General features: G+C 47.2%; 2 protein-coding genes across 5 annotated transcripts in view; both read right to left on the reverse strand.

The window, feature by feature from the left end:
* LOC115558484 (phosphatidate phosphatase LPIN1) overlaps nucleotides 1–7,595 on the reverse strand; it is a 23,295-nt gene extending 15,700 nt beyond the window's left edge. For 2 of the 4 annotated variants that reach the window (XM_030376654.1, XM_030376655.1), the window contains exons 1-2: nucleotides 7,161–7,595; nucleotides 1–137 (exon numbers count right to left, since the gene is read on the reverse strand). The exon at nucleotides 1–137 is cut by the window's left edge and continues 64 nt beyond it. In XM_030376654.1, coding sequence (XP_030232514.1) covers nucleotides 1–137; nucleotides 7,161–7,289 — 266 coding nt within the window. In that variant the 5' untranslated portion in view covers nucleotides 7,290–7,595. Of the gene's footprint in view, nucleotides 138–1,861; nucleotides 2,043–7,160 lie in introns of those variants that run through there. The other 2 variants (XM_030376653.1, XM_030376656.1) reach the window with 2 other exon arrangements.
* Nucleotides 7,596–8,671: 1,076 nt separating this feature from the next.
* The window catches only part of greb1 (growth regulating estrogen receptor binding 1), a 29,831-nt gene continuing 23,502 nt past the window's right edge, over nucleotides 8,672–15,000 (reverse strand). The window contains exons 26-32 of the mRNA XM_030377462.1: nucleotides 14,987–15,000; nucleotides 14,172–14,334; nucleotides 13,490–13,608; nucleotides 12,606–12,838; nucleotides 11,866–12,066; nucleotides 11,558–11,696; nucleotides 8,672–11,195 (exon numbers count right to left, since the gene is read on the reverse strand). The exon at nucleotides 14,987–15,000 is cut by the window's right edge and continues 191 nt beyond it. Of these exons, the coding sequence (XP_030233322.1) occupies nucleotides 11,032–11,195; nucleotides 11,558–11,696; nucleotides 11,866–12,066; nucleotides 12,606–12,838; nucleotides 13,490–13,608; nucleotides 14,172–14,334; nucleotides 14,987–15,000 (1,033 nt within the window). The 3' untranslated portion in view covers nucleotides 8,672–11,031. The remainder of the gene's footprint in view (nucleotides 11,196–11,557; nucleotides 11,697–11,865; nucleotides 12,067–12,605; nucleotides 12,839–13,489; nucleotides 13,609–14,171; nucleotides 14,335–14,986) is intronic.

Consider the following 15,000-nt stretch of genomic DNA (forward strand, 5'->3'; position numbering starts at 1 on the left):
AGCGAGCCGTCGGGCCGCTGCACCACGATGACGTCGATGCACCCGGACAGCGTGGCCGGGTTCAGCCCGCGGTACAGCTCCTTGACCTGGAAGAACACCTGGCCCGCCAGCTGACCCACATAGTTCATGGTCTGGGACTGGAGGGAGGGAGGGAGGGGGAGAGAGAGAGAGAGAGAGAGAGAGAGAGAGAGAGAGAGAGAGAGAGAGAGAGAGAGAGAGAGAGAGGAGAGAGAGAGAGAGAGAGAGAGAGAGAGAGAGAGAGAGAGAGAGAGAGAGAGAGAGAGAGAGAGAGAGACATACAGTTCTAGTGTCACAAAGAGCGAGAGGGGCTGAGTTGTAAAGAAACATATTACTCAACTATGCAAGTCACTGTAATTGAGTCGTGTATCCTAATTATGTTTCATTTAATATTTGCCAGAGAGTTCGAGAGAGGGATGACAGAAAGGGTGTTTGGATGTTTGATAGAAAATAAAGAAAAGACAGGTGTGTGATCAGTGTGGGAAGGCCAAGACATGGAAGTGTTTGAAAAGAGAGGCAATCGTTAAGGTGTGGCCACACAGGCAGTTGTGAGATAAAGAGTTCCGAAAGAAATATTCCTCAAAGTCCCTTTCTCAGCGTCCCAGGATGCCATGGGGGTTTTCTGCAAACTTAGAAAGACAACTCTTTAGAAATCATCAAGGCTCGCCGCGGGCTGCCGTCATGTCGCTGGCAGATTGACGTTATTAACAGTCATCAACGATTGTTCGGTGTAGTTTACTCTAGTTCACTGCCGCTGTTTCAACACGAACAGGCCGGGACACGTGTCTCGCAAGCTCTGTGACAATGCGGGAGGAAACCGTTAAGGTGTGGAGAAAGGGACGCAAGATTGCATAATGATTTATCGCCGCCCCTACAAAACCGTGTCTTGTTGTGGAACCGCTCAGACAGAGAGACACCCAGACAGACAGACAGATTTCCCACGTGCAGAGGCGCTCCATGCGGAACGTGAATGCCCCGCCCCTTGTAGGACATCAATGGAGATCCTTGTTTGAACAGCCAATGGACTCACACTTCCATGTTGTCATTGCCAATCACAAGGCAGGGAGCCCCTCTCGGGGGTGTTAACTTCTTGGGTGTTAAAAATAAATGCTTACAAATACAGCCGCCTATCAAGTAGCCCTACATCTAGTAGTAGGCTTCTGGTTATGTGGGACTGTGTGTGAACGCATGCTGCTTCTGAAGACTATATGTGTACCACTACACCATGTGACTAAGAACAACATGAAAGCAGTTGGCACACGCATACAAACACGCACGGACACACACGCACCAAACGGACACACACACACACACACACACACACACACACACACACACACACACACACACACACACACGAACACACACGTTGTGTTTCGAAGTGACAGTGATGAGTCGTGGGCCAAATGAAGCGTGATCCTTACATGAAAAACAAAACCAGACGCGATCGATTTAATTCACCTGTCACGGATCCAGTCTAACCTGCAGTGCGTGTACCTATCAAGTGACATTTAAGTGCCGATGTCAGGCATCATGAATGGATTCCACGATCAAAACGAGTATGGCATAGTCAATACGAGGCACGTTGGGGGAAGCCTCACACCGAGCAGCTACATCCCGTGTAGTTGCTGATCAACACTGCATGTCCTTGGTGGAGAGACCCTCTGCGCCACGACATCCAAAAGGCGCACAACAACACAACAACCGTGGCGTTACGCAGCCGGACTAACAACTACAATGTAGGGTTGTGAATCGTATTAACAGTGCACCCCTTAAACAGATCCCAATCAGTCAAAGACAGTGCCTGCGCTGTGTAAAAAAATGACAGTACATGACTACATACATTATCTATTGATGCCGCTGTGAGCTCCGAGATGGTCTGCCTGCTGCCATCCAAATATTGTCCGAATGACGGATATCTCCTCTCCTTCAAGGACTTTTCATTAAGTCCCTGGGAAATATTGTGTAGCACCGCGGCGGCACAATGCTGACATTTGATATTGCCTTTACTCGAGGCTGTACAATATTTAAAGCGCTGCACAAATATTCCTCCCACCCCCGCCCGCCGGAAAATGGCCCATCCCCGTTGGCTGCGTGGCTGGTGACGTCAGAGTTGGGGTAAATAACGCGTTCTGCCTTCGGTGAGGATCAGACTGCACATGGCCAGTGGGTATAATGTTACAAAAACACTTCGCCACCCGATGCCAAAATTGAATACTAATTGAGTGCATGTTTAACAATGCTAATGCAGTAGCTATATGAGGTGGTTGTATTGACCTGGTTATTGGAAACTATTCATATTTGTGTCCCGAAGCAGGGCATGCATTTATATTCATGTATTTTATGAATACATTTACAGGAAGTTGAATGAGAACTGTCAAAGCATGCAATCAAAATTTGACATAGTAGAGAAATGCCACACAAGCAGGTTACTGGATCCCTCGTTATGATGTTCTATGGGGTCCTGGCCCACCAACTTAAGGCTAGAGAGAGAGAGAGAGAGAGAGAGAGAGAGAGAGAGAGAGAGAGAGAGAGAGAGAGAGAGAGAGAGAGAGAGAGAGAGAGAGAGAGAGAGAGAGAGAGAGAGAGAGAGAGAGAGAGAGAGAGAGAGAGAGAGAGAGAGAGAGAGAGAGAGAGAGAGAGAGAGAGAGAGAGAGAGAGAGAGAGAGAGAGAGAGAGAGAGAGAGAGAGAGAGAGAGAGAGAGAGAGAGAGAGAGAGAGAGAGAGAGAGAGAGAGAGAGAGACTTTGTATGGTGGTACACTTTTATGTGACTTATGCGTGTAAGGTAGTGTACATGTTGTTTTATAGCCATGTTTACTATGCCTACATCATTGAACTCAAATAAAACAACCCCTGGCGGATATCCAAATACAATACAAAAACCTAGAAAACACAAAAGTATGGAGCTTCCATCCAAACTACACACATGTCTGAGCAGCACCATGAGGTATTAGTGATTTGAAGACCATTGGAATGTGGCTCTTCTAGGAACCATCACAACGTGTGTGCTTGTGTGTGTGTGTGTGTGTGTGTGTGTGTGAGTGTGTGTGTTTGTGTGACACACACACACACACACACACACACACACACACACACACACACACACACACACACACACACACACACACATTCATCTGCACACATACACACCCAAACACTATCATACACACACACACACACACACACACACACACACACACACACACACACACACACACACACACACACACACACACACACACACACACACACACACACACACACACAAACACTCAGATATATACACACACAGACACGTTCTCTTCTCTGAACAGGGGTTAAGGGGGGAACAAGGAAACACGTGAGAACTATTCTGAGAACCAACCCATTCATCCTGGGAAAGGGGGAGGGGGGAGAGAGGGGAGGGAGAGACAGAGCAGTGGGAGGGAGACAAGAAGAGAGCGGGAACAAAACTGTAAACGTTTTTTGTAAAGTACTAGATCCAGTGTAGGCCTACAATATACATTGTTAACTTTTCCATATGAAACCAATCTCTTGGGCATGTGACCATTCATGGTTTCATGTTGGTGTTGTGGACATTTGCCTTACCACGTGCTGTCAGTGTACATTGTTTGTTGTTTGTTCATCTTGGTCGGCCATTGTGGTGTGTTTGTGTGTGTTCGTGTATGTGTGTGTGTGTGTGTGTGTGTGTGTGTGTGTGTGTGTGTGTGTGTGTGTGTGTGTGTGTCTGTGTGTGTGTGTGTGTGTGTGTGTGTGTGTGTGTGTGTGTGTGTGTGTGTGTGTGTGTGTGTGTGTGTGTGTGTGTGTGTGTGTGTGTGTGTGTGTGTTCGAGTGTGTATGCGTTCGTGTGTGGTTGTGGATGTCTGCGTGCGGGTCTGTTTGCAAGCGTGTGCTTGTGCGTGTAGTTGTGTATGTATGCGTGAGTGTGTCTTTGCGGGCGTGTTTGTGTGTGCCCGTGTCAGCATCGAGTGTGCGTGCGTGCGCAATGTGCATGCGCGTGCGTGCGTGTGTCGATAATTGTCGATAACCCGGGGAAACAGAGAGAGGAGAGGGGGGGGGCGATCTGCGGCGAGCGAAGCAGAGATCAACTCGTGATCTGTGGACTCTGGGCTCAGGAATGTCCTTATCCTCAAATTATCACCTCGGAGACGCAGGGTCGTCTGGGGGATGGGCTTCCTCAGCCAATCGGAAGTCCTGTCCTGCCAGGGGCCACCCGGATGAATAAACACGTGACCGTTTGTTACCCCAAGTACGGGTGCAGCAGTTCGATCCATAGCCTTCTCACTGCACGGATACAACAGTTATTTTCGGTTTATAATATATATTTGTGTCCCCTTTCATCCTATATTTTCATTTTTTTTGGTGCCTGAATGCCTGAAACCTGTTCACTCGGTTAATATTACACAATGTAACGCAAAACAACATTGTATGGGCGGAGCTCCATGTGAGTCATGTGAGCTGTCCGAGGCCCAGATTGTTCTGCAGCTAAACCGCGGGACGATTGTCCCTTATGAAACGCCATTGCGTAATGTTGACCAGTTGGCTTGTTGGTCGATATTACCGCTGCGGCCGTCATCACATTCTTTTGTATGCTGCACTTGTCCGGCGTTTATTCTGAGAATGGCCTTCATGGATTTAATATCAGCTGCATTCATGTCCCATACACGTGTTCTATTTCTATGTATAATTTCCTAATTTCAAGTTACAATTATTTGTCAGCATTCTTCAGAATCTCCGAATCCATTGTTGACTTATTTAAATTGACCTTAATTCGGATGAGACCGATGCATTGATCGTATCTGCTGATGACATCGGAAGAACAGGTTGCTATTTGTCCTCTAAGCAAAACATTAGAAACGTGAGTTCCACCACAGTGTTCCCCCTAGGGCCCTAGAGCCCAGCGCCTTGTGCCCCCCCCCCCCCCCCCCCCCCTTGGGGACCACCACTGTGTGTTGGTCCCCAAGTGTGTGTCCCATCCCCCTGGAGACCAGCCAGCACCCTGAGTCCCACTGGTCCACAGTTTGTTTCAATTAGCTCAATATGATATCAAGTAACCCCCACCTCTCAACGCACACACACACACACACACACACACACACACACACACACACACACACACACACACACACACACACACACACACACACACACACACAAACACACACACACACACACACACACACACACACACACACACACACACACACACACACACACACACACACACACACACACACACACACACACACACAATCTCTCTCCCTCTCTATCTCTCTGTCTCTTCCTCTCTTCCTTCCTCTGTCACCCGCACAGCCGAGGCCCCACCCTATAAGGGAGGGTTCCCATGGGGTGAGCGTTATGTAACTGTGATAAAGGTGGTGTAACTGCCGATGGGTGGAGCAGGGGTCAAAGGAACGGTGGAGAAGGCACCTGACCACAGCCACACCCAGCAACCCAACAACCCCACCAGAACACTACCAAAACACCACCATCACCACCACCATTACACCATCACCACCACCACAACATCACCAGCAGTCAAAGTATGCACATGCAGGCACCAACCAATTCCCAGGATTTATCTCAGACTCACAAACACACCCACTGGGATTATGCATCATGAGCACCCACCCAACGTACACACACACACATTGCAAAGTGGTCTCAATGCTTAACACACTAATCCTCAAACAAGCACACACACACCTCGCACATGCGCAGGAGAAACACACACACACACACACACACACACACACACACACACACACACACACACACACACACACACACACACACACACACACACACACACACACACACACACACACACACACACACACACACACACACAGACACATGCACAGGAGACACAAACAAACAAACAAACAAACACACAAATGCAACCACTTTCGAGCAATGCTTGAAAACACATAAGAAAAACACATTTGAAGATCGAAAGAAAGAGAAAAATGATTGTGGAGCACAAAGCAATGTAGTTTGCAGACTGTAACCCAATCTCCAACACGGTATTGTTGCTATTTTAACCCCAGCTTCCAATTTGCCCCTATGCACACACATATGCTTTCATGCTTCATGTATTACTCATGAAGACAAACAGCTGAGCAATTGTAATAATTAGAAAACATTGCAAGTCAGCGTTTTGGTACATTTCTGTTAAACGGATACTGGGCCAAAACAGACACACACACGTACACACACACACACACACACACACACACACACACACACACACACACACACACACACACACACACACACACACACACACACACACACACACACACACACACACACACACACACACATACATACAAACACACACATACACACACACACACACACACACACACACACACACACACACATTTTTTGTTTGAAGTAAGAACAGTGATGAATCGTAGGCCTAATTAAGCATCAAATAAAAGAAAACTGATACGATCATGATTTGATTGATCTGCAATAGATCTAGTCCAACATGCAGTACACTATTTAAGCCTCATGAAATGTGTCGACATACACACACACACACACACACACACACACACACACACACACACACACACACACACACACGCACACACACACACACACACACACACACACACACACACACACACACACACACACACACACACACACAAACACACTCCGATTTAACAACAACAACTGTCAAGCGTTCCTGTACGAAGTATGACAACATGATCCACAAACGGGTTATAAAACTATACCAGATAATCAATCTTTTTAATAAATAACCTTTGTAATAAATCAATCTTTCTGGTGGCACAGTTAGACATATACGTGACTGAACAGCTCGACAACGTACATCCCCTGCTAGCAAGTTTGTTGTTTAGACATCCGGCCTCCCACTATGTACTGGACTACCACTAAGTAACCTTTTAAAAAACAACTAAACCTTGTGTTTCGATTCCTCTTCTCTGCACGTATTAAGTTTGTGTTTAGTTGCTAGAAACATGGTCGTGCGGCATGTCACATATTGGCAGTTTGTACTCTCTTGACCGCATGCTCTGATCGATCTCAGCCTCAGTCGCATTGAACAGAGTTTCTGCCACGAATAATGACTTATAATAACACATGGATGCAGATGAGTGTCTGTTACCCAGGTCCAGCTATCGTTGGGGTCGCCCCGCCGGTGGGTCAGAGCTCGCAGTCTCTCGTCCGTGGGTACCATGTCTGCATGATCCAGCCCCCCACGACCGTCCTCCTCGGACAGCCCAACACGCAGCATCTCGTCCAGGCACCGAGACCCCTTGATGTCCTGAGTCCAGATCCTTAGATCTCCTCAGGGGAAGACACTAAGGGATGCTCCACAGAATGGTCCTCAGAATAGTCCCCCGAAAGTCGCTCTCAAACGTCTGTAGTGAAAAATTCTGTACCCTCGTAAAAGGTTTTAAATTTGATATTTCTTCCCGCCGTGCTACAATATACCGTAGGTATCTTAACCATGTTTAAGCTCTCTAGTTTCTTCTATGGGCTTTGACAGAATGACCTCAGAATGGGTAAGGTGGTGTCCTGAAGCTCCTGTCTCTTGGGAATGTTTGTGAGCTCGTCTGGTCGGTGGTTGTTTCACGGCCCATATAAAGTGAGAGTTTTGGGACTCATTTTAGCAACAAATGTGTTCTTGGAAGAGAGCGCTTGGGGGAAACTAGAGAGTGCTTAGCAGTAACTAGAGAGTGACGATGTTGCTGAATGCCACCCCACTTACTCACAAACACACACACACAAACATACACACACAAACACACACACACACACACTCACACACACACACACACACACACACACACACACACACACACACACACACACACACACACACACACACACACACACACACACACACACACACACACACACTGACAAACATACACAAAAAACACACAAACACACACACACACACACACACACACACACACACACACACACACACACACACACACACACACACACACACACACACACACACCTGTTAAGACGGTAGAAGGCAACGCACACAAGTTCTGAGAAGCTTCTGGGGTGTTCTTGACATCTGATTCCTGCTGTGGTAGACCTACCTCAGCCAAAAGCCATTTGCAACCCGCTGCGGGCTCATGTGTGACATGAACACCCTGAGGATCTCTGCTGGAGGGAAAACAGTTATGGGAGGCTACTGTTGCTACGAGCTACGTGCTACATGATATGCGCTGCGATGCTAATCTCACATAGTCTTACCCAGTACAGTAGGCTAGTTAACAACTACACATTAAATGTGTATGATAGTATATTTAACAGGCTATGGTATTTTCTTTTAAAAGACATGGTATTGTCGTGAACTATAGAAATGCTTTAGAAGTTAATGTTTAGTTGGAAAGACCGGGACTCTTACTGCTCTCATGCTATTAGTCAAGGTAAACCAGAAGCTTCAGATGGCATTACAAGAATGATAGTTTGGTCACGATGAATTACAAATACGCTTTCATCATATTTTGTATATGTATTTAATACGCCTCAACTGTGAGGTGCATTGGATAAGAGTGTCTGGTAAAGGAGTGAATCTTAATATACATTCATCGGATGATTAATTGCTGTAGGGACCTTGGCCCCTCAGCTGGTAGAAAAGAAAAAGGCCAGTTGTTATAAGACAGTGCAATCTTTATTTTTATTTACCCTGTTCTGTGTTTACACATCCTACAGAGCTTGGCTGCACACTTACAAACATTGTATTCCAGCTTCAACACATTCAGCTGAGGTATTCGAGAAGGCAAAGCAGTTTAGTAATGACACAAATGAGTGTCATTAGAACCATACACAGTATAAAATATCCTTCAGCGGAGAAATGGGCACAAAAAACAAACTGTTGTCCCTGTCATTATTACTCAAGACGAGAGGAAATAGTATTTACATTTATACAAATGGAGGCACACCGATTGTAGCATATTGTAAACTGCTTCCAATACAGAGTTAAATTTCAAAATTAACAATATCAAAGTTACCTCTTCAAACCTTGTTCAAAAAGTAGATAAGTACGTCTATATTCCTGCTTTTCAAACCAAGTAGGAATATATAAATTGTAGGCCTATCGAAATACAATGCAAAAAATGATTTTAATGCTGTGAAAAAACAGCATTAAGAAACATGAGAAGAAAAACTGCTCCAGAAATAGCAGCTAATACTGACTTTTGTGTTCACACCTAAGAGGGGGTGCCTCATAACCTGGATGTGTATCCCAGGTGTGCAGATGGCAGAGTTATTGGAATAAATATTTGACACATGATGCCATGTCCCACCGCAAAACCCTGAATAATGTTAACTAAATGACTACAGCCACCCAAAGGTATTAATAAAACCTTAATATCTTTGACAGGTTAATCTGTGTAGAAAGAGCTGTGTTTAGCCTAATTAAAGCTAGAGTGACTGACCAAAAAAGCTAGTGAATGTCATCTTAAAAAGGGATGGTATCAATGTTAGCCTGCTAGGGGCTAATCTGGCATTGAATGGACCAATCTAAATGTATCATTTTCAACCTAAGCTACACAACATCATTGTCAGTTTCACTGGTAGATAAACAGTCAAGTGTTCACCAAGACATACTTTCTACACGATTGTATGGTTTAAATATTGGCAGTTTAACTACTAATTAAAGTATAGTGAGTTGTGTGTGCGTTTTAATCATTTTCAATCTTTTCAATATGGGATCTTACTCGCAGGGACATGTCAACATGATTCATCCTAATATACAATTCTTAATTAATAATTGGTCTTCCTCCTATCGACACCGATTCTTTGCCAATATGGAGGGTCCCGTCTTTCTTGGAAGGTGTGAATGACGACCGAACGTGTCAACAAGATCACATGTCACATCCCTTGGGGGGGGGGTCTGATTCAGGTCTAAGGACCTGCCCACCAGTCAGACCAGTCTAGCAAGAACATGACCACACCAGACACGTGTGTTTACAGCAGTCTGTGTGTTTATGTTTTGAGTGTGTGTGTGTGTGTGTGTGCATTCTGCACATGATATTTGTCATTCGAAATTCCACATACACGTGTGTGTGTGTGTGTGTGTGTGTGTGTGTGTGTGTGTGTGTGTGTATGTGTGTGTGTGTGTATATGTGTGTACACTGGTAAGTAGCAGTCTTCAGGAATCCTTATGTTTTTGTTAAGATCTCACCTTTGATGAAATCATGGTTTCCATGGTATCACATGGCGCAGGCCGTGAACTACCCCTCCCCCCTGTCCCTCCCCCCCTTCACATGGAGTGTCTTTAGGGAGAGAGAAGGCACGGTTCAGGGTCCCCCCACTAGTGGGCGGAGTCAGGTCGGGGGAGAAATCAAGTGTGGGAGGAGTCATATGGGAGAGTTTTCCGATGTGTGAGGAGCTGGAAGGCGCCAGAAGTGGGAGGAGTCTGATGTAGGAGGAGCCAGACATGTGGGAGGAGTTCCTAGCTGTGGGAGGAGTTCTGAACAGCGGGCAGCACTGTAAGGTAAGGAAGAAGAGTGGGAGGAGCTATGTGTGGGAGGAGCTACCCATGTGAGGAGGTATATGTGGGAGGAGCTAGATTTGTTTCTCTGTCAGGAAGAAGAGTGGGAGGAGCTATGGTTGGAAGTGGGAGGAGCTAGATGTATTTCCCGGTCAGTAAAGAAGAGTGGGAGGAGCTATACATGTGAGTGGGAATACGTGGGAGGAGCTAGATACGTTTCCCAGTCAGGAAGAAGAGTGGGAGGAGCTGGATGTGGAGTGGGAGGAGCTAGACATGCTTCCTGGTCAGGAAGAAGAGTGGGAGGAGCTAGATGTGGAGTGGGAGGAGCAAGATATGTACTCCCCGGTCAGGAAGAAGAGTGGGAGGAGCTAGATGTGGAGTGGGAGGAGCTATATGTGGAGTGGGAGGAGCTAGATATGGTGTGGGAGGAGCTAGATATGTACTCCCCGGTCAGGAAGAAGAGTGGGAGGAGCTAGATGTGGAGTGGGAGGAGCTAGATGTGGAGGGGGAGGAGCTAGATGTGCTTCCCGGTCAGGAAGAAGAGCGGGAGGTCTTCCTTGGCGTTGGCGGTCTGGAACTCGTCGCTGAGCCTGAAGCGCCACTCGTCCTCCAGCTCCAGACGGCCCACCGCCTGGCGCAGGGAGCTGCGGTCAGCGCAGATCACACACAGGGTTGCCCCTGGGGGTGAGACAGGTCAGGGGAGAGATGGAGGTGAGACAGGTCAGGGGAGAGACGGCGGGAAGAGGGATTGGTTGGGGAGAGCAAAGTATTGTGGGAAGGATCATAAAATAGTAATAGATTTTGAAATTATTATTAAATTATTAATGTGTGTGTTTCAGATTATTAGATGATTTCTAATTTTAAATTTTTTATACTTTTTCTATTCTGATTATATTTTCAGTTGATTTTGTTTTAATAAGTGTGTGCATGTGTGTGATAGTGATAACGTATCATTGTGTGTTTGTATGTGTGAGTGTGGGTGTGTGTGTGTGTGTGTGTGTGTGTGTGTGTGTGTGTGTGTGTGTGTGCGCGTCGTGTACCTTGGAGGAAGGTGAACTTCTTGAGGAAGGAGGGTGTGACGCAGGAGTCGGTGAAGCACAGCAGGAGGCCGCTGAAGAGCAGCCCAGCCGTGCTCAGGTTGAGGGAGTGGGGCCTGGAGCTCACGAAGCACACCGTGACCTGGAGAGGGGGGGGGGGGGGGGGGTGTGAGGGGCGGAGGGTGAGGGTCAGGGTGAGGTTGAGTGTGAGCGGTCCCACGTTGAGGAGGCAGTCCACCGACCGGACGGGATGCGCGTGCGTGCGTTCATGCGTGTGTTGGCGTGTGTGTGTGTGTGTGCGTACTCCGTACCTCGGGCCCCAGGTTGAGGAAGCAGTCCACCGACAGGACGGGGTGAGCGTGGCCCCGGGTGCCCAGGGGGAACAGCTGGTGGCCCGTGTGCTGGAGGTACCTCTCCAGGAGCAGCCGGGCGGGCGTGGCCAGGAACAGGTGCTTGCTGTCGGGGGCGCACACGTACTGCAGCGGCCCCACGGAGGTGGGCACGTCCGTCATCTGGAGGGGCGGCCACATGGGGGGATAGATGAGGACTTCTGTTTAACTTTAGGTTTAGGTTGAAGTTTGTTTCATTCATTTGTTGAATTAAATAAACCTTGCTTGGCCGAGTCACAACTCCCCCATTCTTCACAACATTCCGTTAAGTTTAGAATATTTTTTATCCCAATTTACGTTTAGGGACGCTTTTATCCAAAGCGACCTACAATGAGTATATTTTTCATAAGTAGGAGAAAGAACAAAAGCGATGTCGGCACAGTAAGGATGTTCATAGAACCAAGTGCAAAGCTCTAACGATCACTAGGTTAACCCATTCCCCGTATGCAACAAAGACAGCTAGGGTAAGACGCTACACAATGCTAAGGGCTATTACTAAGTGCCAGGACGTACAATATACAATAAGATAAGACCTTAAGTGCCAGTGTCATCTTGTGTGTGCGTGCGTGTGTGTGTGCGTGCGTGCGTGCGTGCGTGCGTGCGTGCGTGCGTGCGTGCGTGGGTGCGTGCGTGTGTGCGTGCGTACGGGCGTGCGTGTGTACCTTGGTCTTGATGATGAAGGTGCGGTACCCGCCGATGGCGATCTGTTTCTTCATGACGCTGAAGCCGTTGAAGCGGCAGAGCAGCAGGCCGGCGCTGTGCGCCCGCAGGGCGAAGTCCACGTCGTGGCAGCTGAAGCGGTGCCGGTCGTATGGGACGTCCCGGCACAGGTCCACGTTGACCAGCAGGAAGTCGTGGAGCTGGCCGCGGTGGAAGGGCTCGCGGCTCCGGTGACCTTCAGTCGGTGGTAACACTTACAATGTTAACGTCGTAGTGCCGAGCTGTACATGGACATTCACTGGACCCTGGTGCTCGACACAGTGGCACGTACACTGGTCTGAACCCCTGTACTGGTTTGGACATAGTGGACCCTGTACTTGATAAAGTGGACCCTGTACTGGTTTGGACACAGTGGACCCTGTACTGGTTTGGACACAGTGGAACCTGTACTGGATAAAGTGGACCCTGTACTGGTTTGGACACAGTGGAACCTGTACTGGACACAGCGGGCAGTGCACTGGACACAGTTGACCTTACACCTGAAACAGTGGACCCTGTACCGGGAGTGTACTTGACACTAAGACTGCTTTTAAAGTGCACTAGTTTGTTGTCCAGAGTTGAAGCAGAGGTTGAGCGCATGTCGCTGGATATTTGCAGTGTAACCAGTCGAGCTGGAATGCCTAATAGGGGGCTGTGGTTTGGCATCTGCATTGTAGTGTAAAACTCAAGTCTATTCTGGACAGGCAAATTGTTGGACACCTGCGTAGCCCACAGAGCCTCTACACACAGTGAGACGGACGGCTTCCTTCCTGCCACGTTTTGCACTTCATTCATTTTCTCTAATAGAAGTAAAGGTATTGAATGGTATCTGTGAGTGACCTCTGACCTTTGAGTCCGCGGCTGTTCCACTTCCGGAGGCCACAGAGGCCGAGGTGGGCGAGGTCGGGGCAGGCCTCCATGGTCTGCAGCACTTGCTTCAGGGACGCCCCGTGCTCCACCTGGCCGCTGAGGGACAGACGGACACCAGGGCGTTAGGAGGGGAGGTCACATGGTCTTCCTGCTTATGAATGATTGATAAAGGAGGGCGGACCTTCCTGGCAAACCTTCAGAACAACAAGCTAATCTTCACATTTTATTATGGAGTTGTAATCCTCAATGGTCATCTTGAGACATTAATGTTGGGCATATCTTTTAAGTAAAAGCTAATTTGGCAGTACAGTAAAAAATATGTATTTACTTTAGAAAGATGCCAAATATTAATGTCTCTAGTGCACTAGTTTGTTGTCCAGACAAACTAGATGCCAAATATTAATGTCTCAAGATGACAAATTACCATTTCAACTCCAAATATCTTGGTAGATATAATTTTTTATAGTAAAAGCAGTAAAAGCTAACCACTTTTTATTTCACTATAAACATTACATCTACCAAAATTTTGTCAACATTATTTTACAGAAAATATTAACAGATTATTTAGAAAATCTAAAATTAACAATGAAAGGTCATCTACAACCCCTTAAAAAGAGAGTTGACAGAGAGCGTGCCGCAGCATAGCGTTGACGCCATACCCGCGCGCGTCGATGTCCACCGCGTTCCACATGACGCAGGAGTCGTCGGCGACCACCACGAAGGGCCACACGTCCCCCGGGGGGCCCCCGCCCTCCTGCCGGCGGGACCGCTCCAGGGCCAGGTTGTGGTGGGACAGCTCCTTGATCAGGAAGTGGGCGGCACCTGGTGGACGTAGAACCACGGGGCAGGAGAAACCGGTCAGGACTGGACGGGCCTGGGTCCACTTAAGGGCTGATTATGGTCCCACGTTCACACGACGCAAGGGGGTTACGGACCCCTTTACGTCCTCGCGGACCCTCCTTGCGTCCACCGCAAGGGCCGGACGTGGGCCTCCTAAAAATTGTAACCTTCCGTCGAAGCGACGCAGCAGCAAGGGCTGTGATTGGTCCGCTCACGAAAGCCCGACGCAGAACCATAAAGGTTAAAGACTGCGTTGAAGTGTCGTGCTGAGCTTTAACCAAATTGAAAAAAATAGAAAATAAATAAATAGATTTAATAAAAATCGTAAAAAAAAAAAAAAAAAAAAAGATTTAACATCGTAGTGCTGAGCTTTAATTTTTTTTTAAAAATAATAGAAAAATAGAAAATAAATTAATAGATTTAATAAAAATCCAAAAAAAAAAAAAAAAAAAGATTCAACATCGTAGTGCTGAGCTTTAAAAAAAATAGTTCATAAAAAAAATATTGTTTTTATGAACCATTTTTTTAAATTAATAATACATTTAATTATAAAAACAATTATTATGCATTATTTAACCCAACACCACCACCTCCACCTTCAACAGCTCCTCCACCTCCGCCACCTCAGCCCTACCTATGCCGGCTCCG

The sequence above is a fragment of the Gadus morhua genome, chromosome 14 (assembly GCF_902167405.1).
Source record: "Gadus morhua chromosome 14, gadMor3.0, whole genome shotgun sequence".
Classification (NCBI taxonomy): Eukaryota; Metazoa; Chordata; class Actinopteri; order Gadiformes; family Gadidae; genus Gadus; species Gadus morhua.